Raw genomic sequence first — 25563 nt, forward strand, 5'->3', positions numbered from 1 at the left:
GTGAATATTCTTTCATACTTTGAGGGTTTCAAGATTAATTACTCTAGGGAAACTTCTGGGTAAAATTTATTTTGCCTGTTACTGTCAAGATTCATTATTTGGCAATAGTAGTGGTAATCCAGTGTTCCTTCAGCTACTTAGAGAGGTTGTATCCTCTCCCACTCAAGATGTCTAAAAATCTCAGGTAATGTGTTCCGTCCAGGGATTTTAAATGCACATGGGAATGAAAAGGACTTTCTGCATTCTAGTAAGATGTGTAATGGTATTTCTCATCTCTCTGTTTTTTTAAAGGGTTTTCTGCACTGCAAGAAGAACTGTACAGTTCAAGACATAAGCAAGAACAACATAGAATATCTAAAGACAGTGAGCCAACTGAACATCCTCCTATTGTCTCTGAGGAAGACGTGTCTGTCAGTTATTCTCCTTTCCAGGACAGTACTCCCAGGAGTGAGGCAGAAGTACCAATGGCTGAGCTCCTGAGACAAGCACCTAAGGAACAAGTAGAAGCTGAATTCTCAGGGAAACCCCAAGATGTGCCAGAAAAACCATCTGCTTCACAACATGAAAATTTGTAAGTGTCGGAAGACCAGAATGAAACCTATGTGGAGGGGATTATCTCTTCTCTGTGTAATAAGAGGATTTTACAGTTTTCTTTGAAACATATGAACTCAGTAGACTTCTCCTCCAATTGTGCGTACCAGTTCATTAGTTCCTACTGCAGGGTTTGACTCTTTAATCCATGTGGAGGAAGCCTTAAAGATTAGGAAAGTCAGTTTGTCACTGTGAACACAAAGCAATAATCTAGTCTGGTACATATGAAAGAAAAGAGAGGTAATGTAGAGGGGTTTTTCTGCAAACTGTGTATATTTTTCATATGTTAGATGGCAAGTAATGTTAAACTTAATGAAATTAACCCTAGAGGGGCATTTCTTCAACTTCAGGATGGCTTTTTCAGTTGAGGCAAAAATTTTCCAACTTAATCATTACTTATAAAACACATAACCACATATTAGGAACTATATTTTTAAACGTAAATTGCAGATGGCCAAAGGAACAGACACAGGGTTTTATACAAACAAGACAGGAACAGAGATGGGGTTTTATAAAACAGGACAAAAGTACTCAAGGGAACACCACATGATAAAGTATAGATTTAGAAGACCTACATAGCAAAGCTTTGCATTCTGATTTGGGGCTGTCAGTGCGGTTAGTTCCACTTGGAAAGGAACTTGAAAAGGATCAGCTTGCTTTCTTCCCACCATCCCTAATTGTGTGCCTATGCTGAGAACTCCATGCAGGTGTTCATAGGCTGGCAGTGTATCAAGGGTCCCCTTCCAAAGAAGTGATTTTCCTGGGAGTGATTAGCTTTGATGTGGAGATGCAGCTCAGAACAGTCAAGGTGCAGCTGAGTCCAGCAAATGCTGTCTTGGGGATTCTTTTGCTCAAGATATGCTTTACACCCAGGAGAGAGTGTGGGAGACAGAAAACAGCATCAGAGGTAGAGGACTTACATTGCACACTGATAGACAAAAATACCAATGCTTCCTAATGACTGGCATGAGGAAATTAATGTTTTTGAGAAATAGAGAATATATTTGAGACAGTATTGTCAATACTAAACAAAAGTAGTGATGATAGGGGAATATCACTATGTTTCATGTCTAGCTTGAACTAGGAGGAAAATTGGGCTAGATTTAAATAACCTATCAGGAACACATACTAAGAAGAATTATGCACTAATACGTATAGCCTGGTGAATGGGAAAAAGGCTGGATCAATACCATTTAACTTGTACTACAGTGAAGTATTTTCTTACTTTAGAACACAATTGTTTCAAGTGGTGGTAGTTGAGGAAGCAAAACAAATTGTCAAAACCCAACTTGTATCAGCAAAAAACCATATTCATGTGAGTTATTCTGTTACTGTTGTTATTAGTGTTATCTACTCATGGGAATGGTTATGGAGAAGGGAATCTGCACTCTTATTGTTAAAATTTAACAATTTCCTCAGTTTAGGATAAGAAGGAAAAAAAGCAAGCATGTAGATCCTAGCTCCAAAACATCTCGGAAGTTTTAAAAATGGAAAATTTAATTTCTGCAGGCTTACAACTTTTCCAGATGTAATTCCACCAGTTTTGATATAGTTGTCTTTTTTTCTTTTTACCGATATACATGAAAAGGGAAAAGTCAACCTCAAAAGAAGATTCCAGGTGGCAAAGCGGGTAATGTTTTCACAACTAGTGCAAATCAGAAGTAACCTTTTCAAGCTAGCATGAGAGTTACAAGGTTGTAAGGTTGATAAAACTCAGACAAGAGTTAGCTTAAGATCTGAAGTCACTATTATTCACACATTTGCAACAGAAAAATACTGTGTGTACGTATGCTTTAATATACATTTTATCTTTATATACATTACATAGTAATGGATCTAATAATATGTTTAAATAACTTCTGGCACCAATTAAATCATAGCAATGTTCAACAGTGAAAATAACATTACAAACAAAATAAGATAGTCTACTAAATATGTTTGGTAAAGCTCCAGAATTCTATGTGAAAGTTGGTCTCTCCTGACATGCAGCTGTATCACTTGTAATTAAAGTAATAGTTTCTTCACATCCATCTGCAGTAATCAAGTCTCCTTCCTCCCCCAAAAATAGGTAACACATAGATTAGTGAGGGCACAAGTGACAGCAAAGCTCACATAAATCCTCCACAAAGACCAAGTTTTGCGGAACTGGGTGCAACATTTGGACATCCATTTGGAGATTTTCTTGGGTTGGGAAGATGAGAAGGATTCCTAGCCTATAGTTACTGCTCTATAGTTACTGTCAAGGAGATTCAGTTATTTCTAGGCTTTGCTAGATGACAGACAACATAATATTTAATCAGTGCAGAATGTTCCATTTGTGGAAATTGGAAAGCACCGCATGGTAGTAACTTCCTTTGAACCTGTAATTCACAGCTTCGCAACTCCAGGAACAGAGCAGTCTACAGCATCAATAACTGGAAAAGCAGCAAGCGAAAAATCTGCACACTTCAGTGCGGCAAAGGAAGAGAGAGGAAAACCATCCCCACAGCCCCCATCACCTGCTCAGCGAGGTGACTCTCCCATCATCCAAGAGCCTGAGGACCCCCGACTCCACCAGGATGACCTCTCGCCAAGGAGAACTAGTCTAGTGATAGTGGAGTCAACTGATGAGCAGGCAGAAAAGTTTGGAAGAAGCTATGAAGAGGAATCTTTAGAAAAGGTAAGCAACAACTGTGTCTCAAAGTAATTGACACGAAAGAACAAGTTTTATGTCTCACTCATACCTTAAAATGAGAGTATTTTTAATTGGCCTAATTAATCCCCATCTGCAACTGAGTCTTTTCTCTTTTCCTCTGTAGTTGTAAGGGACAGCAGTAGTAATTTGTATAGAGGTTTTCAAAGCTGAAGTAAAACCCAGATCCTAAAGTCTGGACTGTAATTCTGGTTCTGTTACCCTTACTTGTCCCTTGGTCTGTGACAGTTACATCCGTGCATGTGAGAGAGAATTAGTGCAAGTAGCAGGTGCAGAAACAAACCAAAAGCTGAAAACCAGATGTAATGAAAGACAAAGTAATAACGTTAGAAGCTTGCGAAGAAAGGCAAAACTAGCCCAGAGCAGCATGAATAACAACACGAAAAACACTGTAGAGTTATTGAGGTGGAAAAGAGGTGGCAGGATGCACGTTGTAGAATACTAAGGATGTGCTGGAAGAAAAGAACTTGAGAATGGTGTTTATGTAGCATGCAGGCAGTGAAGAGAAATGGAGACAGGAGGTGGAAGAGAAGAACAAAAACTATGTGAGGTAGGTCATGGGTTGTGTAAGACAAAGGAACCTTATTGCAGTGTTTGGAGAGGGGAAGATGTCAAGAGGCAATGAAAGAAAGGAACTATATAGCTTTTAGTGGGGAATTTAAATTGGCACATAAACAGAATAAACGGCTTTCTTTGCCTGTTCTAAGTGGAAGAAAAGGAGAAGGCATAACTGGCCAGGAAATTAGTTTTATCAGTGAAGTTAGAGCAGAGAAAGCACAGTTTTACTTAAGCAGAAATTGTTTCCTGTTTTGACATTTATCTAGAAACAGGCTCTTCTTTCTTTGCTGTTCATGTTGCCAAATGTACCAACTCTAGAATGGAGTTTCAGAGCTCTGCCTCTGGGATCTCAGAAAAACGTTGGATATAAAATGTGTAGGATAAGTCAGATGTTGAAAGATTAGCTACAGTAGGACTCAATGCAGTGGGTGCTGTAGGAAAGGCTGCCCTCAAGGATAAGGTACTTTTTCCCTCCTGTTCTTTTATTAAAGTAAAACAAGAACAACCAGCACCACCAAAAAGAAACACTCCTCCTTATTTATTTTCCCCTTTATGTTTTTATACTGTTGATATTTCCCAGGTAGTTCTTTTCAGCTTCTCTTTACCTTCTGACCTCTTCATTTAAATTTTCAATTCTTCCCTGTGCAGGAGAGAGAACAACTTCAACACTTGTTACTAATTTTTGTTGATCTTTCCAGTGCCAAGGCTATTGATACGTTGTCCTCTAGTTAAAACTGTTTACTTCTAGTGTCTAGATGCTGCACTGCGTACTTCCCAGTAGGGAGGATTAAAAGGCCTTCCTGTAATTTTCTGTGTAATTACAGAAGAAACCATATGCAATATGTATGAATTCCAGAGTTGGTGTTAGTAATACCTTCTAGTCCACCTGTAACAATGTCATGCCACAAATTTCAGGCTTGTTACTGGCAACCTTAAGAGCACTAAGACCATCCTGTAGGATTGGTACCACAAAGATTCATCCTTCTTTTTTCAATATGCTAATGAACAGCTAATGATAGTCAAGTGGCCAAAGCCTCCCACCCCGCATCAGTGCTTCACAGGTTAAAGTCAGGTAAGAGGCCAAAATCCTGAAAGCAAAAATTTTCAGAAGTGAGGATGGTTTTAGATAAAAACAAGACAGAACCTGTGAGTACTGCTAGTACCACATACAACAGAGCACTGCTTCCATGCTTCCACTAGGAGTTAGCAGAGGAGTTAGGTGGGCTGGAGACCAGCTCGGACGAGGACGAGATGATCACTACCAGGGTTGTTCGTCGCCGGGTGATTATTCAGGTACTGAGTGTGGAGCGATGGCATGTGCCTGTGGTGACTAGGCCCTGGTGACACCTCTAGGCGTGCTGCAGAGACAGCCGCTTGGCTGGCATCGAGCCTGAAGCTGGATTGCTCCCAAATAATGCATGGCCATTGGAAAAGCCATTCCCATACCTTTTCTTGAAGGGAGGATTATAGTAATCTGCTAACCCAACTCTAAATTGCATTAGATGCCTCCATTAGATGGAGGAGGATGAAGACTTCTCAGCCCCATACGCAACGCAGTCAACTGACATATATTTGCCTGTCCATCGTGGCATAACTTTTCTTTGCATGCCTTCCTAAGTACTTATTTGCAGAACAGATGTTTTTTTTCTAACATTTCTCAATTTTCTTTTTTTCATTCTTTAACCAATTAACCAACTTAAAAATTGCTTATTTAAAGTTACCTAGATGAAGGCCTTGCTTCATAAAACTTTGTTCTTTGTCGTACAGGCTGATAGTATGCCTGAAATGCCACCAGAAACAGTCACAGAAGAGCAATATACAGATGAACATGGCCACACAGTGGTAAAGAAGGTACTGTCAGTTATGCCCTTTGCTACCTTCTTACTGTCCTATAAAAGGAAGGATAAACACATCGACATACATGCCAAATTTTCTTTTGTGAAGGGGCATGATTTTCCAGAGTAGAGCTTGGAAGGGACCAGAATTTCTGTTCATGAGAGATTTCAAATGTTTGAAGAACTATTTTGATTTGCAAGATTATTCTGTGTTACAGTTTATAACTTAATATGACATATTTTGTTAATTTTCCCACTTAAAGCCAATGAAAATTCTGCATAGATCCACGTCTGAGAAAAAGTTCTTGTAAAAAGCAAGAAGAGACCCACACCACCACAATTTTATCTAAAATCATGTTTGCTGGTATTAATGAAACTACCAGAGGGCTGGGTCTGCAAGAGTCATCTAAATCCAGACTTTACATCTTCAAAATTTCCACTCAGCTGTGCCTGATCAGGTTCCTAAATTTCTGTATATGTACATCCAGTTCAGTTTTTATGGCACAAATATAGGAAGTACTTATTTGTGTAGTGGCCTCATAAAATAAACATTTTCAGACCATGCTTACAAAAGTGACTTCTGCACAGCATGGGAGCGGAACTTCCGTGCTCCTTGCTTTATCTGACAACTTAGTGCTTAGAGAATTGGTCTAGGACTTGGCTGAATTCTGCTTGGTGGCAAACTCCATCTTCTGTCTCCCAAGAAGACATCATAGACCCTCAGCTGGATAGCATCTCTGCAGAAGCTGCTTGAATTCAGATTAAAACAAACAACCTCAGCCAAACATTCCTGGGCATGTTGTGCAAGAGTGAGCATGACTGTATTCTTCTGGGTAGGTCTGTGCCCAGGAGGGCACTACACCCCCAACTCTGTGACTCTTAAATGTAGGTGACCCAGTCTGATTGAGCACTGCAGCAAATAAGCTGTTGGACAAAGCAGGAGGTAACTGCTTAGTGTTGCCTTGTCAAAAGGGGCTGGGAAGGTATACAAAAATGTAAAGCTCCAGGTCATCCACAGAGGGAAGCATACCCATTCTCCTGAGAAATTTATCACATCTTGAACCCTGTAATTGTCTTCTGCTCCTTTTTGTTTGGCTTGCCAGTGCCTACAAAGCTGAAGCACCAGATTAGTGTTTTAAGTAGATTAATTCTAGCTCACTAGTTCAGCAGTGGTTAGTACCATCGGTGTTACAATGCGATGTCCAAGTCCCTCTGTGATTCTAGTTCTAAGCATTTGTTAGCCAAGTTGCTAACCTCTTACTTTCAGAAGCCTTTCTGAAAATATCAGTCTGAAAATGTTTTCGTGCAGTTGTAAAGTATTGTTTTCTCTCTAAAATACTCCACCTCTTTTCCTAATAATAACTACTGCTTTAGAGAGTCATTCCAATACCTATATTGTGCCCACTTGTGAATTAAGTTTATGGAAGCTTTGCTGTGTGGCAGCCTAAGTAGGGCGAATGCATCAACTTGCAGCTTTACTACAGGTACTTGTGAGTAGGTGTGTTAAAGACTAAAACACAGAACCATCCATGTAGGTTTTGCTGTGTAGGAAAAAATGCCCTTTGAGTAGAAAATACTACATAGAGAATAAGGAGGAATATGTTGTTGTTAATTATTTTGGGTCAAAGCTCTATTTCATCCCTTCAGGTCACTAGAAAGATCATCCGGCGATATGTTTCTCCAGATGGCACAGAAAAAGAGGAAGTCTTAATGCAAGGACCACCACAAAAACCTGTCACCGTTGAAGAAGGAGATGGCTATTCCAAAGTTGTAAAACGGGTTGTGCTGAAGAGCGATGGTGAACAGTCAGAGGTCAGATCTTCTACTTTCTTTGCTGCGGTACAAAGCAGCAGTACACCAACAGCATACTTTGTAATTAATCTCACTTATGCCAACAACATTCAGTATTGAATGATACTTTTAAAAGTTCTCTTGCAGACAGAAAGGCCTCAGAATAGAGACAGGGAAAAGCCAGGGGGTAGGCAGGGAAAAAGGGCAGTTTTCTCTGAAAATAAGTCAGGATACAGATTCTGTGATTTATGACAAGTACTAAATTCATAAAGAAAGCAGCTTTGTACTAAGATGACATATAGGTAAATGGCAAATCTGTATTTGTTATTACACCTCTCACTCTAATAAGAAAATTGGTGAATGCTGTAATGAAATGATCTGATGTTCTCTAGGTTTCTACAGCTAAGCCCTTCTAAAGCTATACAATTATATTAGCTTTAACTTACTGGTGTGTTCTTTGCTTTGAAGAGGCTAAAAAAAATGTATTACTTCCATGGAAACTGTTTGTAGAACCAGGTAATTAAAAAGAAAAACAACCTCAAAAGGTGTCTTTTCCTGCCTTAGTTCACCACGTAGCCCTACAGAGATTTGCATCAGCACAACTAAGGTTGTGACGGAGGGCCAGAAGGTAGTAATAGGGCTCGCTTTCAGCAGCACTTCTGTTGAAAGCAATGTTTAACAAGCGGTCATTAGAAATGCTAAGAACATAATTGCTATTCTCTCTTGCCAGAATCAATCATCAGAATTAATTCTCTAGGAGTAAGGTATCAAGAAAACAAAGTAATGGTTTTTAGTTAGTTGATCATACCAGAGCTACTCTTTATCATACGGAACCCATATACATGAAATTTGTATTTTGCCAAATCAAATCATGTTTGTCACTTTCCTGTGGTATTCTAATATTCTGGTCTGTTGCTCCTGTAAAAGTTCCTTACTTTTACAAGTGTGACTCATTTCTCAGAAGCATATCTTAAAATTAAGATATGGACCGATACCACTACTTTGTACTACCTGTGTGAATACATCAAGGGCTCACAGCAAGAGGTCCACTTGTTACCTGGTGTAACTCCAGTGGCCTTGGCGGGTGAGCCGGTATGGCAGCCTGTGGTGCAGTGGAGGGTGGCAATATTCCTGGCAGTTTTCACCCTGCCAGCATAAATAAAGCAGAATAAATTATCCAGGGCTGTTCCTGCTGAACTGGCATGTATCCTACAACATCTCGTTCTGGAGCTGTAAAGCAGGTAATAAATGTACGCTCACTATTTTGATGCGTACGCATAGAAAGTGAGACACTTCTGATATTCTTGTTCTCTATGCCAGTGATCAGGAGAGAACGATAGAGTAACTAAAAGCTTTGTTAGTATCCATTATGTAATTCATACCTGGTGTACTTCTGCTTTCTGACCTTACAGGTGACCCTATCTGAACCTGCTGCTTTGCCTAGTGCCTCCAAATTCCAGTCTGAACCCGTGGAAGGCCGGAAGGTCAGCAAGGTCACAAAGACCACAGTAGTGCAAGGAGAGAGAACAGAGAAACGCCTGGGGGATGCTAGCTTAGCTACTGATCTTCCGTCAGCCAAAGAGGACTTTGAAGAGGTACAAATGACTTTTAAATATAAATATTAAAACAAGTGTCACAACCTACCTGGGGACAAATTCCACTCTATTGAAAGTTTTGTGGGTGGAGCATCATACTCAACTACTGAGTGTAAACCTCTGTTGTTATACTCAGCCATGTTATAAAAGAATTAGTATATAAAGTGTGTGTGTAGGAAGCTAACATTACAGAATTAGCTATGAAACATTTGAGGGTTCTAAAAAAACCCATGGAGGCTTTAAGTAAAGTTGTTAGAAATCATGGGTGTGGTTACTGTTAAAAAAAAAGTTCATTCATACGTTACCACTCATGGAGCTAATTTTAGAAATCGGTAGAGTTCAGTCGTAATCCCTGGGTAAATTGATGTATTTGTCCTTGAAGGGAAGAAATAGCTACTAAGGTAATAAGCACCTTTCTTGTTTTTATGCTTTTTCTAATCAGTTTAGACATTTCAGTAATAGAAAAGTGATATTGATTTAATACAGCTTTTTTGATAAGGAACTGACAGCACTTCATTCTCAATCCATTTTATTGTCCCTTTGAATAACACGTGTAAAACGCATCTTAAAGATTCACGTGGATAAAAGTTGTGTGTCATTAGATGCAACACAAGTACTTGGTTTGGTTTTTTAATTTGACAAAATATAAAAGCATAGATGCAACAATATCATGGCCTGGATATTTTCTGCTGTACAATGGTATTACAGCTTGCAGGAAGACAAGAAGCACTAAGCTGTTAGACTGAGATGCCAAATTTCCCGTTACAAATATAGGTCCAGCAGCCAGATCCCTCTCTCCTGACAATAAAAAAAATAAGCAGCAAAACTTGTCACAGGGGGTTCAAAGGAATGGCTTGGGAAATAACACTTTTTTCCCAGCTTGCAGCTTCTAGCTTAGCAATTCAGGAAGCCTGTGGAAGATACCACAGACAAACCCACATCCAGCCAAAAGGAAAATAAAAATGCTGCTTTTTATTTTTTTATTTTTTTTTCCCTATTTTCTGGTTTTCTATGAAGTATTAGTAACAGCAGATATTGTGTGGAAAAGCTTGCCAGGCTCCATTCCCTGCTGCTCCCGTTTCAGTACAGTCGAGGCTCAGGAGCATCACCCATCATTTCTATGTGTGCCCGTCTCTGACCGCAGCACTGAGAACAGGCAGCTCAAGGTGGCAGTGGGAACAGTCGTACAAGAGAGAGTATTTTCTGGGACAGGAAAAAGGTTGCTGTAGCAGCCGTCATAAACAGATGCAAAAGATGAGATCTGCAAGGCCGTGAGTTGGGCTACTTCAGAGTTGGAAAGGAAGTACCAAGACATGCTTCAGTACAATTATTAGTAAAATGAAACTATCCTATACAAGAAACTGTAACTGATCTGTACATGTGAGGAATATTTGAAAGAATGCAAGTGGCAAGCAGATGCTTCTCTTGTTTGTCTATTCAACATTTTCTCAGCATTCAACTTCATTAATATAAAGCACTGAAGTATGAAGAGCATTATCTTCTGCCCTAGGTTTTTGTTTTAATTGGAAGTTTATGTTTTAATTCAAGGCGTTGAGCTATACAGGTAACCAAATGAAAGTCCAACTCCCTGCTTTAGTAGAGAAAGAAATCATGAAAGAGGATGGATCAATTGTTAAAAGGTTTGGCTTGGCATGTCAGTGAACCGCTACTAGAAAAGGATTAACAAACTCATAATAAACGGGTGGATTTAAGTGAGTGTCTGAAGTAAAACCACTGGCGGCATCTAAAGCTTTATGTGCAAAAGTACTAAAGATTCCTACTAACATTCTGTTCCAGGAAGGGATGCACGCACTGGAAAGGCCTACATTCACTTGAAAAAAGACTGGGTGACGAGGGGTGCGGTGGGTGCACCCTGGCCAGCAGCCAAGCACCACACAGCTGCTCCCTAACCCTCCTGCCCCACCTTGGAATGGGGGAGAGAATGGAACAGCAAAAGGGGGTTGAATGAAGACAGTTTAATAAGTGAAGAGGGAAGAACAACCAAACAAGCAATGCAAAGGCTCCTCCTCCCACAAGCAGACTGATGCTCAGCCAGTCACTGAGCAATGGTCACCATGGAAGATATAACCCCCTGTGCCCCCCAGCTTCTTCCTTTATCCCCTGTATTTACTGCTGAGCACGATTCTATAGAGTATGGACTATCCCTTTGGCCAGTTCGGGTCAGCTGTCCTGGCTGGGTGCCCTCCCAATCTCGCTGAGAAGGCCAGTGGGGCAAAAAAGAGAAAGTATCGGTGCTGTGTAAGCACTGCTCAGCAGTAGCCAAAGCACTGGTCTGTTACCAGCACTGGTTTAGACCCAAATGGAAAACAGCCCCCTGTGGAGAAAGTTAACTGCATCCTGGCTAGACCCAGTACAGAGGGGTATCACTGTCCAGCTGGTTTCATAGGAGGCAATACAAGAATAACAGTGTGATTTACAGTTCAAACAGCAGCAATTAAGGTTACTCCAAAAATATTTTTTTTCATACCAGTTGAATCTGTGATCATTTGATAATTTGAACATTATTAAAATACATGAGAGCATATATGAAGATAAATATAGATATATGCGTGTGACAGTTGAGCCTTATGAAGAATGAGGCAGGGCAGATAGATAGGAAAATATTTGGAAGAAAAAAAAGCCACTGTAGCGCAGCAAGTGTATTCATTCCTGCCACACACAGCTTGAGTCGAGGCTGCCACTGGCATCTTTTACACACCTTTTCTTTCAGACCATTTGGGTTGATGGTGGCCATTGGGGCGGTAAAGCCAACGTTAGCATTTGAAAGACCATCCCAACCAAACTGTGTCTGTAATTGTAACAAGCCTCAAAACACCCACCAGTTTCAGAGTTAGCAGGATGGTGTTGCAGGGACAAGCCTTGTTGCATCTCCTTTTGGATGAAGGGTGATCATTCTTGTCAGAGTGCTCCATCTAATTGGAGGGACCTTCTGGTCATCCAGGTCAAATTAAGAAGTGTCAGCTGTCTGACAAAAATTGAGCTATTCCTGGCTGAGCACGCAGGGATTTCCAAGTGTCCTTGGCTTCCCACGGTCCTCTCTCAAGGACACGGACCAAAAATTGGGCTTCTAGGTAAGACTAAGCAAGAGACACCCAGTTGTCCTGTGACAACTACATTTATTTGCCTAGTTCTGGAAGAGACTTGGTGAGAGTTAAGGTTTTGATTAGTAGAGCAAGATGGTTCCAATGAGGTAAGGGAGTAATTAACAGAATAGTTTACTACATTTGTTGTAATCTAGTGTTGTTTTACTGTCCATCAGAAGTAAGACTTGTTCAAAAGTAAGTATTCAAGAAATTAATCAGTTTACTATTGCACAGGACAACTCTGTATGTTGACATTAAATACAGGAAATGGGAAGGTCTTTTGTGAATTTCAACATATGTTGCATGTCTGTGTGTTACAGCATGGTTTTGCTTTAAACTCTATGCTTTTTGCATTAAAACTCTATGCTTAATCAGCATATAGAGATTAATTGCTATTAGTTTACATTATGAAAGCCAATTAAAGCAGTGGTGTGTGTTGTGTATTCAGAATGCATAACAAATATCTGACCGCAGTAGCTGATTTAAACTGCCAGTTACAGTTCTTCTCATGTTATTTTAAATGAAAGAGACTTAAAACTGCAGCTGAAAAGGAGCATTTTTTAAAACCTTCAGAACTGTGGGCTTTTAAAGACAGTTTTCTCCTTTCTTTTGTTTTAGGACAACACTGAGTAAAGCCAGCACACAGAAGAGGACTGTGATGAAGGATCGGTATGGAAAACATGTTCATATAGAAGAGCTGGAAGACACACCAGAAGCACTACCCCAGGATGACCTCCAACATGACCTCCAGCAGCTTCTCAGACACTTCTGCAACGAGGGCTGGAAACAGGAGGCGAAGTGAGAAGCTGCCACCCCTCAGCACCACCATCCATCCCGTATGCAACATTCATCCTCTCTAGGTGTAGACGTTCTTACCGACATAATCACTGGAAGACACTGCCATTTCTACTTGTGCAGATGCCGTGAATTCATTTCTTCCCCCCTCCCCGTATTTGATTTTGGGTTTTTGTTATTTTTTACCCTGTAAGCTAATTTGTGACCAAAGATAGCATCCTTCATTCAGGATGATTTATCCACCGAATTGTCGTCTTTGTGCTGTACTGGGAATTTGTCAGCATCGCCACTTCTTGCTGTTCCTTTGCTTCTGCACTAGCTTCATGAAATTGCATTTGTCAAGCCAACTTTCATCTACAGGCCTCTTCAAGTGACTATGTACATGCATCATAAAAAAGGGAGTTCACATGTAAACTGTATATAGCAAGAGTATTCGAACTTACAAGACTGCAGAAAACACACTGCCTGTGACTACAATTAGCATCATGGATTACAAGGTCTATTGACACTGCTGAACAGCGATTAATAAAATAATGTTAACACAATCGACTGCAAACACAGACCGACTGAGGAGGAAGCACTGCAGAGCTACTGCATCCATAAGACTTCCAGTTTAGGGATCTACTATAGTTAAAGGCTCTAAGAGTCAGGCTAAAAACCTGGAAATTCAGCTGTTCTCATGAAGTAACAGCTGACTGTGGCCATTAATACTTCTAAGACCTTCGGACAGCCACTTAATGATTTCCAGAAAAAAAAAAAAAATAAAAAATTACCCAATTAGGTAACCAACTTGCTAGCAGCTATATCTATGGCACATTTGCATACGGTATTAAAATCTTTTAGATCTGGACATGTGGCAGGGTGTATTAAACAATTATAACTACAGTAGTTTCCTGTTTTCATCACTGCTTAGCAAACCACACTGTCTTTATTGGTGGTACTTCCTGCTGGCCACTGCACTGTAGATAACGATGGGAGAAAGACTTACCCACTATACAAGGAGAGTAATTAATTCACCGTGTTTTATCAAGATTGCCTCTTATCCAATACATGCATGTGGCATTTGAAGGTCAAAACCAAACCCTCCTATAATCACGTCAGCTTGTTAGCCCTCTTAGCACTGAGCGAGCAGTTTTTATCTTCCAATCAAGTGTTTTTTAAAGAGAAAGTGCTCACAATCCTCAAAAGCCAGTTTCTGTTCATATTTTGTTATCTATCTCTCTATATATAATATATATATTTCTAAACCAACCCTCTGAAAACCACATTAGCATGTCTGCACTTTTGTTTTCAAAAAAGGGAACATAGAGATCTGTCATTTTGGGTGTTCTATACCTTGGTATTTAATGGAGGGAGCTCTGTAGTGTTTTAGAATATGTAATACACACAAACACACTAACTAAATGTTTTTAAACAGCTGTTTGATTTTTTTAATAGTGTACTCAAAACCAGAGTAAAACAAATCCTCTCCTCTAGGACTAATACCTTTTCCAAGCTTATCTGGCCTTCTACCATTATGGGGGGTGGTTTGTTTTTTTTAATGACTCACTCAGTGCTCAGAACAAGGGCACTTCCTCATTAAGGTAATGATGCCAAAAGCATGAAAACATCTTGGGAGTTCTGGCTTCTTGCAGGCAAAACAACCCGAGGTGCCATGCTAACACTTTTGGCAGGCAGGAAACAAAAATTTTAAAAAGTGTTTTGGCAGCCAAACTGAATGAGACCCATGATGAAACATTTCACAACGCATCATGGCTTTCTTCGTGTCAGAGACAGCACAGGATGATCTTCAAGGATGGGGCTCTAAAGAAATGCATTTCTGTTGTGTTATTTGCGGTGCAGATGATGTTCTGTGTAACAACATAATGGTTATTCACCTCTTATTTTGATTTTTTGCTGTGTTATCAAAGAACTTGAATACTGTGAGAAGAAGTGAATTTTAAGTTGACGAATCAGCATCTTGTTCCCATGGTGATAACACTAATTGAATATATCTATGAGGGCATGTATTAGTTAAAAATTAAAAAAAATACAACACTAACAATACATAGCTGCAATGTGTACAATGGCTGATTTAACTAAATAAAAATGTACAAGTGTTAAATGTAGAAATAACGGCTCACTCTCTTTTACTGCTAATGCAGCATAAAAAGGAACAGCACCCATTTGGGTACCTTAACTGAACTATCATAATTATGATTCCACTGTGCCCAGCTCCCTGAGAGAGATGTAGAGTGTTTCTTTTTTTTTAAATTCTGCTATTCAGCACCAATTGGTGTCACTCTGTTATGTCAGATACAGGTGGGGGTTTTTTTTGAATTATTGTTAATAGTTTTTCAAAGGGTATCTAGCCATATTTTCTAGTTCTTTTATTTGGCCTGAAATGATGGAATTTTTCTCTGAATAGGGCCCAGACTGTTTGTCACAGTCACTTACTTTTTCAGTGCCCCCTACTGGGAGTTTCTCAGCCAGAGGAAAGATAGGGGAGAAGACCATAGGGTGAAATTCTGTCACATCTTACACCCTTGTAATACACAGAAAATTTTGGGAGGAGTCCATTTTGTTGCCAGTTTAAATGTATTCAGTATGAATCTGTACCAGCTTTATTGCTGCAGCTGGCACTCTGGCTGATGTAATAGGTCACTGCTGCAGCACCCCCACTCCTTGCTATTCACTTGTGCACTGCCTTCAAAGGAGTCCTTCCACCTGCAGCTCACATAGCAGAGAAACCATCAGTTTAAGCTGTTTCTGCATTTGCCAAAATTCAGGATCATTGAACCTCCCAGATTAAGGGACAAAACAGGCCCACAAGAGGCACACCTGGCCTCCCTGCTGAGCCCAGACCAGAGCACAGGAGGTTTGTGGCTTGATCCCGAGTCAGTCAGTTGTGACAGATGTAGCAAGGACATATCAAGTCTTACACGTTTGAGGTGAGTACCTAAGTAAGTGAAAAGCTGCTGACTTTTTCCTCTCTTCCCAATGAAAGACAACTATGTTAAGAAAACACCAACAACCCAACTCAAAACCCCACACAACCAGCCACCAGCCCCACCTTAAAAAACCACCCTTCCACCACACTACCATGACATGAGTCTGAGTACAAAGAGAAATAATTGCAGAATCCAGCATTTGCAAAACATAAAAATAAGCCTTTTTCCCCAAGCAGATCTATTAAATATAAACATAGAGCAAATAAAAATGTCTTTATTTCTCCCAACCTATGCATATCAGAACAACATGGCAGTAGTGGCTGCAATACCAACACAGTATTCATGCCCTCTCTCACTCCAATTTATTTAATGAAATTCAGAATATTAAGGCCACGTAAAGCATAAGCAGTACAGAGGGGGCGGCCACCTTTACGCATGGACACCAGGGTGGGTGTCAGCATGGAATACAATTGCCAGCAGGCACCCAGGGGAGCCACACTGCCTGTTCCTCCTTCAGACACACCTGAGGTGCCTGGGGAGTGGTGGGGGAAACAGGACACATGTCAGAGGTAGGCTACCAGTGTTTTTAAAATGTTTTTAAATCCTAGCCTGACTGGTTTCAACCTCACTATCAGCATTTCCCAATACAAAGAGTATTTTGCAGACTTTGGCCAGTTCTGCTAAATAATACCTGAAAGTAAACACCTTTTATGAAGTCATTAATATTTAAGTTTTTTTTTTTTTTTTTTAAGCAAACATAAGTTGTTAAATCCAGGGACTAACCTTGTGCTTGTCATGGCCTGATAAATGGCAGCAACAATTCAGGTACTAACTCCCTCTTCTTTTCCACCTTAAAAACAGGAAAGGCTTTATTTCTGAGTACAAATATAAAGCATCCAGAACCTACTTATAAAACTGAAGAGTTTTACAAAAATGTTTGTATTATCAAGCTTTTTTCAGTCTGACTGTAAAGCTCTGTAAGCCAGCTCAAAAATACAAGCATTATTAGCAGAACCTCCACTGTCTTCTGCCTCTATTCCCCAGCAAAACTTGAAAAACAACGGTTTGGATGTATACTGCCTATAATTTCAGGCCTTCAGCAGTGAGCAAATCAAAGAACAATGTATTTCCCCAAGGAAATAAATACAAACAGCTTCACCTGCATCATCACCCTAAAACCTTCTCAACTGTATCCCTGCTGGAACCTTGCAATTGCTGCAAGCACACTGGCACAGAAAGCAACATTTCAGAAAAGTCCAAAGCTAGAACAGTTGGCAGGTCTCAAAATATCTGGTAAAGAGGACACCAGTTGCTGCAACTTTTGTCAGTGAAGCAGCAACACCAGAAAAAGAAGCCATATCCTCAATCTTTGCCATCCTTTTTGAGTCCCCTGCACAGATTTGGTTTGTCTCCTGAGATCTGACCCTCTTGTCAGTAGCAGCAGCAGCAATGGGTACAGTCCATCTCACCTGTTCCTGTCAGGTCTGCCTCCTGCTCCCACTAACAAGAGGAATTAATGAATACTATCCAGGAGACTGTCCAGCACAGGTTCCTTTAGTGGGGTCTCTACAGAAAAAGGCAGTAACCCGAGCTATTTTACAACATATTTCTGACAGGGATGCTAGGAATATCACTCATTCTGCTTGCAAGCTATGGGGCTCTTAAAACCCAGGGCTGTACCCGGAGCTGAATAATCTTTAGCTGTTAAAAAAAAACGCCAGACAAACAAGGATGTGCACCCACACAACAACCACCAAACAGAAAACCCACTCACACACACCACCAGCACAACCCCGGACCCATTCATTCCATTAAAGGTGACACAACATTTCCAGGTCACTGAATGTCTAATGAGGGCACCAGCTTTTTGATTTTAGTGAGCGACCCCCTTTCCCCTTTGAATGCTTTTCAAATCAACTCCATCACTTCAGCCTTTTTTTTTTTTTTTTTAAATGAATCTGACACCAGCTTTCTCTATTTATTAAATCAATACCCACATGATCATCACATGACCCCAAATACCGCTGTTGCTGAGCTCAAAGGTAAAACAGAGTGCCCCTGTCAACCTACTTCTCTGTAATTACAGGGTATGATTCTAAAAATGGCACACCATTTAAACACACAAAATTGAAGTGATTGAAGCACCAGCATCTACTAACAGCTGCAATGCGTCAGAACGCACGGTATACTCAAAACCAGCCAATTTTGTGGTGCAACACCATGGCTTTTACTGAACTAATACAGTTGTGTAAATATAGACCTCGCGGAGAAGGCAATGGGAAAAACATTACGTTTGGTTAGGTGATGCTCAACTTCTATACAGCTGAAGGGTAGAGAACCAACCAGGACTCTTCCCCACATCAAAATAAAAACCAAAAAAGGATGTAAAGAGTGAAGAAACACACATAGAAATATCTCAATCCAATTCATTAACTTCTGTTTGTGCTTTGCTCTTCGTGTTTCAGCAGGTGGACTGACCATGGGCATTATCTCTTCCTCTTTGTCATGCTACAGTTTCAGCTTCATGTTCTTATGTCAATATGACTCCTTAGCAGGAGCTGCCAGAATAATAGGATTAAAGAGAAAAAGGTGGCTGTAAAAACCTCTAGCAGTGCTGAAGATCAAACATTCCCCATAAGCGCTTTAGAGCTTCCCTTTGCATCTTCAAGAAATAAAGATGCAGACCAGTTGGTTGAAAGGTAGGCAACAACATCCAGAAATCTCCCCACAAAACCCACATCATCCTCTTGTTTCTGAACCAGAAACAGGCAACTAAGCAGCAGAAACAAATCCTCCCCCTTGGCTTCATTATTGCAGGAGGAAACACAATTTCACACACAACACACAGAAGTGGGATATAGGTGCTGAAGGCCCCTTTCCAGCACTCTGCCTGCACCAAGTGATAAAACACAACCCTTTGACCAGGGGAGAAGCAAGGCCCCCAGCTGCCAACCAGCCCACTCCCACCTGCTCATGGCTGCGGCCATTTTATACAGGTGAGGAGGAGGAAAGCAGATCTTACTGGGAGCAGCAAGCAGGCCTTGCCAGGCAGCATTACTCTGGGTCGTGCTGTCATAGCTGTGCGTGAACATTGGTACGGCAGGACACAATGACCAGAACACTATAGCAAAATGCTTGCTCACATTACAGGGTGTGCTAAAACTATGCTGGCCCTGTGAGAGGACAACTGTACTTGACAGAAAGCAGGTGAGAGCAATGGAGACAGCTCATTGCTGTATAGCATCCTGCAATCAGATCAGGAATGATGCTTCACATAGAATCACAGAATTGTTTAGGTTGGAAAAGACCTTTAAGATCGAGTTCAACTGTAAACCCAACACTGCCAAGTCCACCACTAAACCATGTCCCTAAGCGCCACATCTATCTTCTAAATACCTCCAGAGATGGTGGCTCAATCACTTCCCTGGGCAACCTGTTCCAGTGCTTGACAACCCCTTTGTTGAAGAAATTCCTCCTAATATCCAATTTAAACATCCAGTGAATGCAGGTCCAAACCAGCATCTCCTTCTTTCTCAATACAAAACACACTCCAGATGTACTTTTTATCTTCAGTTACTCCTTTCACACAACTGAGACAGCACTTGGCCAGTAGAGTGACACTGATCTGAGGTGGCAACTGGCTTCCAGTCCATGTTTCAGACTGACAATGAAACATTGCTGGATGGCCTAGGGACCAGTTTGGTCCTGGCACCAGACAAGATAACAAGCAGAAGGGAGAAGTTATTTTTCCTCCTCCCAGTTATTAGAAAGCCAAAAAGAAAATATCAGAATTGTTTCACTTGCTTCAACAGTAGCTGAAGTTTTGGATAGGACATGGGAAAAGGGTTATCTTGGAGACAACCAATTGACACAGGGAGGGAGGAGAAAATGTGGGAGCGATAACCTGAGTAACGAAGAGAAAAGGAGCTGGTGTTTAGGGGAGGAATGTTCCACTACAGTATTTGTGTTGGCAAGTCCCTTTCTCATCTGTTGTGTCCAAACAGCATATTCCCCCAACAGTCAGATGAGAGACAGCCTATTCATTTTCAAGGCATATTTTAAAATACTATAGAAACAAGTGCTGTAACTGTAGAGCTCATCTAGCTTTAGTCAGCACAGTTATTTGTTGACAAGGCAGTAAAATAATTTTTCAATCATTCACACCAGGCATACATAAAGACATAGGCTGCACCCAGTCCTCCCTACTCTACAGGATGCTATTGTAACTCTGAGCTGAAGAATATCAAGGTGAAGGAAAGGAGATATAGAGAAATACATGAATCCAAGACAGTTAAAGGACTGTTCATTGAAATAATGCAGATAAGGGGAGTCAGTCCCAGCCTTTTTCTCATTCACTAACAGTCTATGTTTTGCAATAAAACAACCCTGTGCTAATCAGCAGGTCTGAGCAATTAAGACAAACACAAAAAACCCAACTCCTCCGCCCCCAGTCAAATCAAACACACTGAGAACATGAGGAGCATCTGGAGGAACACATCTTCTCCTTAGCCCTGCCCCAACAGGCCGCAGTTACTACAGGAGTGGGGTCTGCCCTTGGCCACAGCACAACAGGGCTCTCCTGCAGAGATTTCAACGTAATTTCCAAAGGGTAAGAGATACCAGCTTCACCTCTGCAGGCTTCTTGACACTTGTGTCCGTGTCTGTTATTACTAGCAGGGAAGGCTTTATATTACCACCTCCAGTGCTACATGTAAAAACGGGGGCAACTAAAACAAAAGCTGGCTGAACTTTTCTGAGACCAGACAGAATTAACCTCCACTCAGCTTTTGTGGAGTGGTAGCTGGCATTGCTCAAGACATTTATTAAATAGCCACTAGAGTGCAGTGTTTAATAGAAAAAAACACAACAAAACTCCCATGAATTTTTGAAGTCAAATACTCCAGTACTGGCAAGAAACTCCTCACCCCTTATTCCAAATTTTAGAACTTAAAGTACACGTGCATTCCCTTTACATACATACACACACAGACTTCTCCCCTGTGATAGCAACAGTAAAAGCCAGGCGAAACAAGGTTTCAATAAGGATATCAGAATCCCTTGGGAATATTTAAATTTATTTGCTTAAACAGCATTTACATCCCTTCATTGTTGACTTTCCATGGGTACTGAAGCAGATGGCTCATTGTCAGCACCCAAAGCACACCCTAGGGAGTATTAAAGCAAGTTTTGTACTGGCACATGCAACTGTTTCCATCATTCACCTGATTCTAAGAATAAACAGCCACAGGACATAAACAGGCTGTGCACCCAGTACTTCCACACAGACCAAAACATCATTTTTTTTAAAAAAAAAAATTTCAAATACTTTCTTCCTGATCTGTAAAGCACAAAAACTGTTCTCCAATTTAATTCATTTATAGCCAGCAATTTTTTTTTTTTTTTTTTTTCTGGTCAACCAAGATCATTTAAAAGAGAGAAAGGAGGGGAATATATATATATATATATTTGCCCTACTATTTACACCTTAAATGATTAAGCCCAGAGAAGATTTCAGTGGTAAGAGATATGATAAGGCACATATGGGGGTTTAGCCCAAGCCCACTGAATCCAACCCCACACCACTTCAGGTCTTTGTATCAAGCCAGATTTGCTGCACTTGGTGAAACCATGTTGGGGACTGGAAGTTATAGTCACTTTCTATCATCTCTGTATTCAAACCCTTTCAGTGGTTCTAAAGTTGAAATATCTGACAATTTTATCAAAACTGATACCCACATCCAGAATAACCCTGTGATCTTTTATTGCTACATTTGCCATATTTATTTCTTTGTGTGCAGATTTGCCTTCATGGAAGCTAATCTCCCTGCCTCATTCCAGTTGGTACACCAGCTCCCACAGGCAAGCAGGCTCCTGTTCACACCAACCAGTCCTACACTGGGGGTCTGGGGGAAAGCAGTGTCTGCACCACGAAGCACACAGGTAGCCAACAATAAATGAGGAAATTGAAAATACATTTTCAGAGTCATAATACACTGCTGTAGTCTTAAGAACAGACATTCTTTATGTCAACTTTTAAAATAACACATCTGCTATGCAAGTGCTGCAAACTTCTGCATTCACACACAGGTACCAGCTCTAAGAGCATCTCTTCTCTACCCATTCTACCATGGTTCTTTACCCAGAGTGATTTTTGGTGACTGAGGTTAGATTCTTTTCATTCCAGACCTGCTCTAAATTACATCAGTATCATAGCAGCATATCATAGCAATGCATAAGCAGGTGCTAATCCAAGGTTCAGGTTTAAAAATCTGATTGCCTGCATATTATATTACCCTCTCCTCCCTACGCAGAAGCAATTACAAATTAATAAAGTCACTGAGGACCACTGATGCATTCAGGGTACAACACGGACGGTACTCGATAAACAGTTTTTCTTTTTAGCCTTGTTTCCTTAGGAAACTAGGTGGTGAATTCCATAATCCTACTTTCAACCAGGAGTTTAGAGCAAGACACAAATATTGCAAAGACACTTTCTGTTGTTGCTTTTTCTATGGCTTTCTACAATGGTAACCAAGTTCTTCACAAAGTCACACAGAATGAGAAAGAAAGGTGTGGTTAAATTTTGGGAGAACAGGTTGTGGTGCTGAAGATGTGATATTCTTTCCCCTTTCAAACAAAAATCAACAAGGGAATTCTCAGTGGAGACAGATGATATGGTTCTCATTTTTGTTTTCCACATTTCCATCTTTGGTGGAAATAAATAATAAAAATAAAGCATTACATGATTGCATCCTTTGCTGATACAAATTCAATTGATAGACTAGACTGACTTTCATCAGCTGTTGAACTTAGACATATGGACAAGCAGAGTACTCACAGTAAGGTCATTCACAGCAAGGTTCTGATGTTTCATGGTTCAACTCAGAAATTCTCCTTTTTCCTCAGATACCTCTGCTGTACATATATACATCAGATCTTAAGTATCATGAGATTATGAAATCATTTTAATAAGTATTTTTAGTTTCTTTGAGATTGGTTTGTTAGAACAAGAACAGAACAAGACAGTTAAGTAACCAAGAAGACTACAGAAAAGGTACCATGTTTTGTTCAGTTGGTATTTAAGAACTCCATTGTACAAGCCACTTGAAAATACAGCTGGGAAAGGGAAGGGATAGAAAACACATTTCTCCTTCCCTACTCCTTCTCACAGGTGAAAAGCATGTGCTTGTTACTTGATGATGATTCTGGTAGAAAAGCCCAATTAAAGTTCCAAAAAGGTTGAACTACACCTGGCATGGTGGAGTGTTTTTCTTTAAGCCTACAGCAAAGTGAAACTACTGCAAAAACACTCATTAAACCCAGAAAGCATTTTGCACTGCCCTCCTGAATTCTTAGAGTATCCATGAGAAAAGTATTTGTCCACAAGCAATTTTCACATGAAAAATCAATTTAAAGTGCAAATCAAACATCTCTCCTCTGATAGCCTCAGTCTGTGTGTGTCTATGTGGTTTTCTCCACTGCCTACCCCCCAAACTCCAAAATTAAAGCTTAGCACCCATTTTTAATAAATATTATTCAATATTTTTTCTTGCAATCTGTGAATCATTGAACAAAGTCTGATTCTTCTCAGTTACAATGCTGACATTAGACTGAAACAATTCAAACTATGACATACTTTTTCTGCTTACTTTCCATACATAGGGAGAAGTATGATTTTTATAGCATTTAAATGATGGAAATTATGCAATATGGTTCATCTGCTTAATGCACATGAACTGATTTAAACAGAAACCTGAGCCTGCAATCATTATCAGAGAGGCTAATTTTGCATGATCCTGGAGGGAAACATTTTGTGTCTCTCCCCCAAAGACCCTGAACCACATTTGTTAAGTCCTGAACAGTAGCACTCAATTTCTGCGTCATGAATGCTTTCTGCTTCAGGACAGAGATACCAGAAAGTACCTCTCAGGTTTTAGTTCAGGCTTCAGTAACTTATTTTTCACCTACATAAAAGCATGTACGTCTTCTGCAGATTTCCATAAGGCAGGTTTTACTGTCTTCACTTTGCCAGCGTTATTTCTGGATTGCTTTCAAAAACTGAGGCCAAATTCTTCTTACAATAATTCAGCAAGAGGACAGCAGACTTCATGTCACCGGTTTGACTTAATCCCATTATCCAGCAGCGCTCTAAATCAGCATTTCAAGAATATTTGAGCAAGCAATTATTTGTTCAAAGAACAAAATCTGGACAAGTACTTCTCAATCACATCTACATCAGAGAAAGCTAGTTAAAGACATTTGGAGATGGTTTTGTTGTTACTAACGAAGCTTCCACCTCTCCATGGTGGTATCAAAATAACAATGACTGCACCCCATAGCACAGTATCTATTACCAGTAGGGACGTGTGGTAAGCGAACATCACATAATTGGCGCACAATCTGAAATTCATTCCAATACAGTAAGTGATTTCAGCACTTATTAGTCCATGAAAAATCTGTGAGAAGTTAATCTAGCAAATTATTTCCCATAAAGAGCATGCCAAGGTTTGTCCAGGAGTCTGATAATATATGAAGAAAGATTTTTCACACTCTTTTTTCTCCATGTAGTCTGACCAGTATGAAGAAGAGCACATGTAACATATGGGAATAATCAATAGCAGACATGGCATTTACATAATTTCTTTTAGCTTACTTCAATCAGCACCTCATAAGAATCACATAACCTAGCTGCTCTATTTATTTTGTTTTGTTAAGGTGTGGGCAATTCTGAAGATCCTGAAAAACTCAGACATTACAGTCCTGGCACATATCCAGTAGAAATCTCAATAATAATTAAAAATGCTTATAAACAGCATTTTCATAAAGAAGGAATAGGAGCAGCAGCACATTTGTTATGAAAAGGCATCTAATGCTAAGCCCTTGAAAATAAACCAGTACATTTAAATATGGCTTGAATATACTTGAAGGTTTTCAAAAAACAAAACACATTATTTAAATAAAGCTTTGTGTATGCCAGTTGAATACCAAGTGCAGATGTTGGCTAGCACAGGAGGAAGCTCACCTGGCAAACAGGTGCCCCACTTTCTCTGTTTAAAAGACACTTTTAAAATGAAAGCCTCTTACCCACAGCACAAGAGGTAGAACAGACCAAACCACACTTGCTGGTGTATTACTTTCAGATTGCTTCCTTTGCTGTATAAGATTTAAGATTACTGTGTCCCCATAAGGGCACATAGAGCCTTTTATCTAAGTTTTTACAACAAAGTAACCTCTGCAGCAGGACCAGACCACTGCTTTCCAAGCAAGAGTCTAGATCAGTAGAGTAACAACTCTTAGCAATACATCCACAGACCTTCACCTACATCTGGCAGCCTCCACTCCTAAATCACACACTACCTACAGAAAACAAGCTATTTTCCAGTCATCAGCTACTGTATCTCCACTGTGCACAACAGGGCCCTTTCCAGCCAATACTCACCATTTGTAAACAGCTCACAGGAAAATCTGCTGAAGGCTGAAATAGATCAACTCCTGTGACAAATTCCTGAAGATTTCTTCACTTCAATACTTCCCCCTGAGAGCAGTACTAAGACAATCTAAGATCCCTAACATTTCAGCAAAGAGCCCAGCTTCAAGTACCCCTTGTGGCAGGTGCGAGGCAGTTGCCCTGATGGGGAATGAGGAACAGCTGGTCCCTCACCCGCCCCTTGC

At 40.3% G+C, this 25563-nt stretch overlaps 1 protein-coding gene across 50 annotated transcripts in view; it reads left to right on the top strand.

The window, feature by feature from the left end:
• The window catches only part of ANK2 (ankyrin 2), a 371495-nt gene extending 356419 nt beyond the window's left edge, over positions 1–15076 (top strand). For 29 of the 50 annotated variants that reach the window (XM_074867112.1, XM_074867115.1, XM_074867116.1 and 26 more), the window contains 8 exons: positions 292–571; positions 2965–3250; positions 5042–5134; positions 5609–5692; positions 7324–7488; positions 8880–9062; positions 10611–10702; positions 12785–15076. In XM_074867112.1, coding sequence (XP_074723213.1) covers positions 292–571; positions 2965–3250; positions 5042–5134; positions 5609–5692; positions 7324–7488; positions 8880–9062; positions 10611–10702; positions 12785–12968 — 1367 coding nt within the window. In that variant the 3' untranslated portion in view covers positions 12969–15076. The remainder of the gene's footprint in view (positions 1–291; positions 572–2964; positions 3251–5041; positions 5135–5608; positions 5693–7323; positions 7489–8879; positions 9063–10610; positions 10703–12784) is intronic. The other 21 variants (XM_074867139.1, XM_074867138.1, XM_074867150.1 and 18 more) reach the window with 1 other exon arrangement.
• Positions 15077–25563: the final 10487 nt, after the last annotated feature.

Source organism: Strix uralensis, chromosome 4 (assembly GCF_047716275.1).
Source record: "Strix uralensis isolate ZFMK-TIS-50842 chromosome 4, bStrUra1, whole genome shotgun sequence".
Lineage (NCBI taxonomy): Eukaryota > Metazoa > Chordata > Aves > Strigiformes > Strigidae > Strix > Strix uralensis.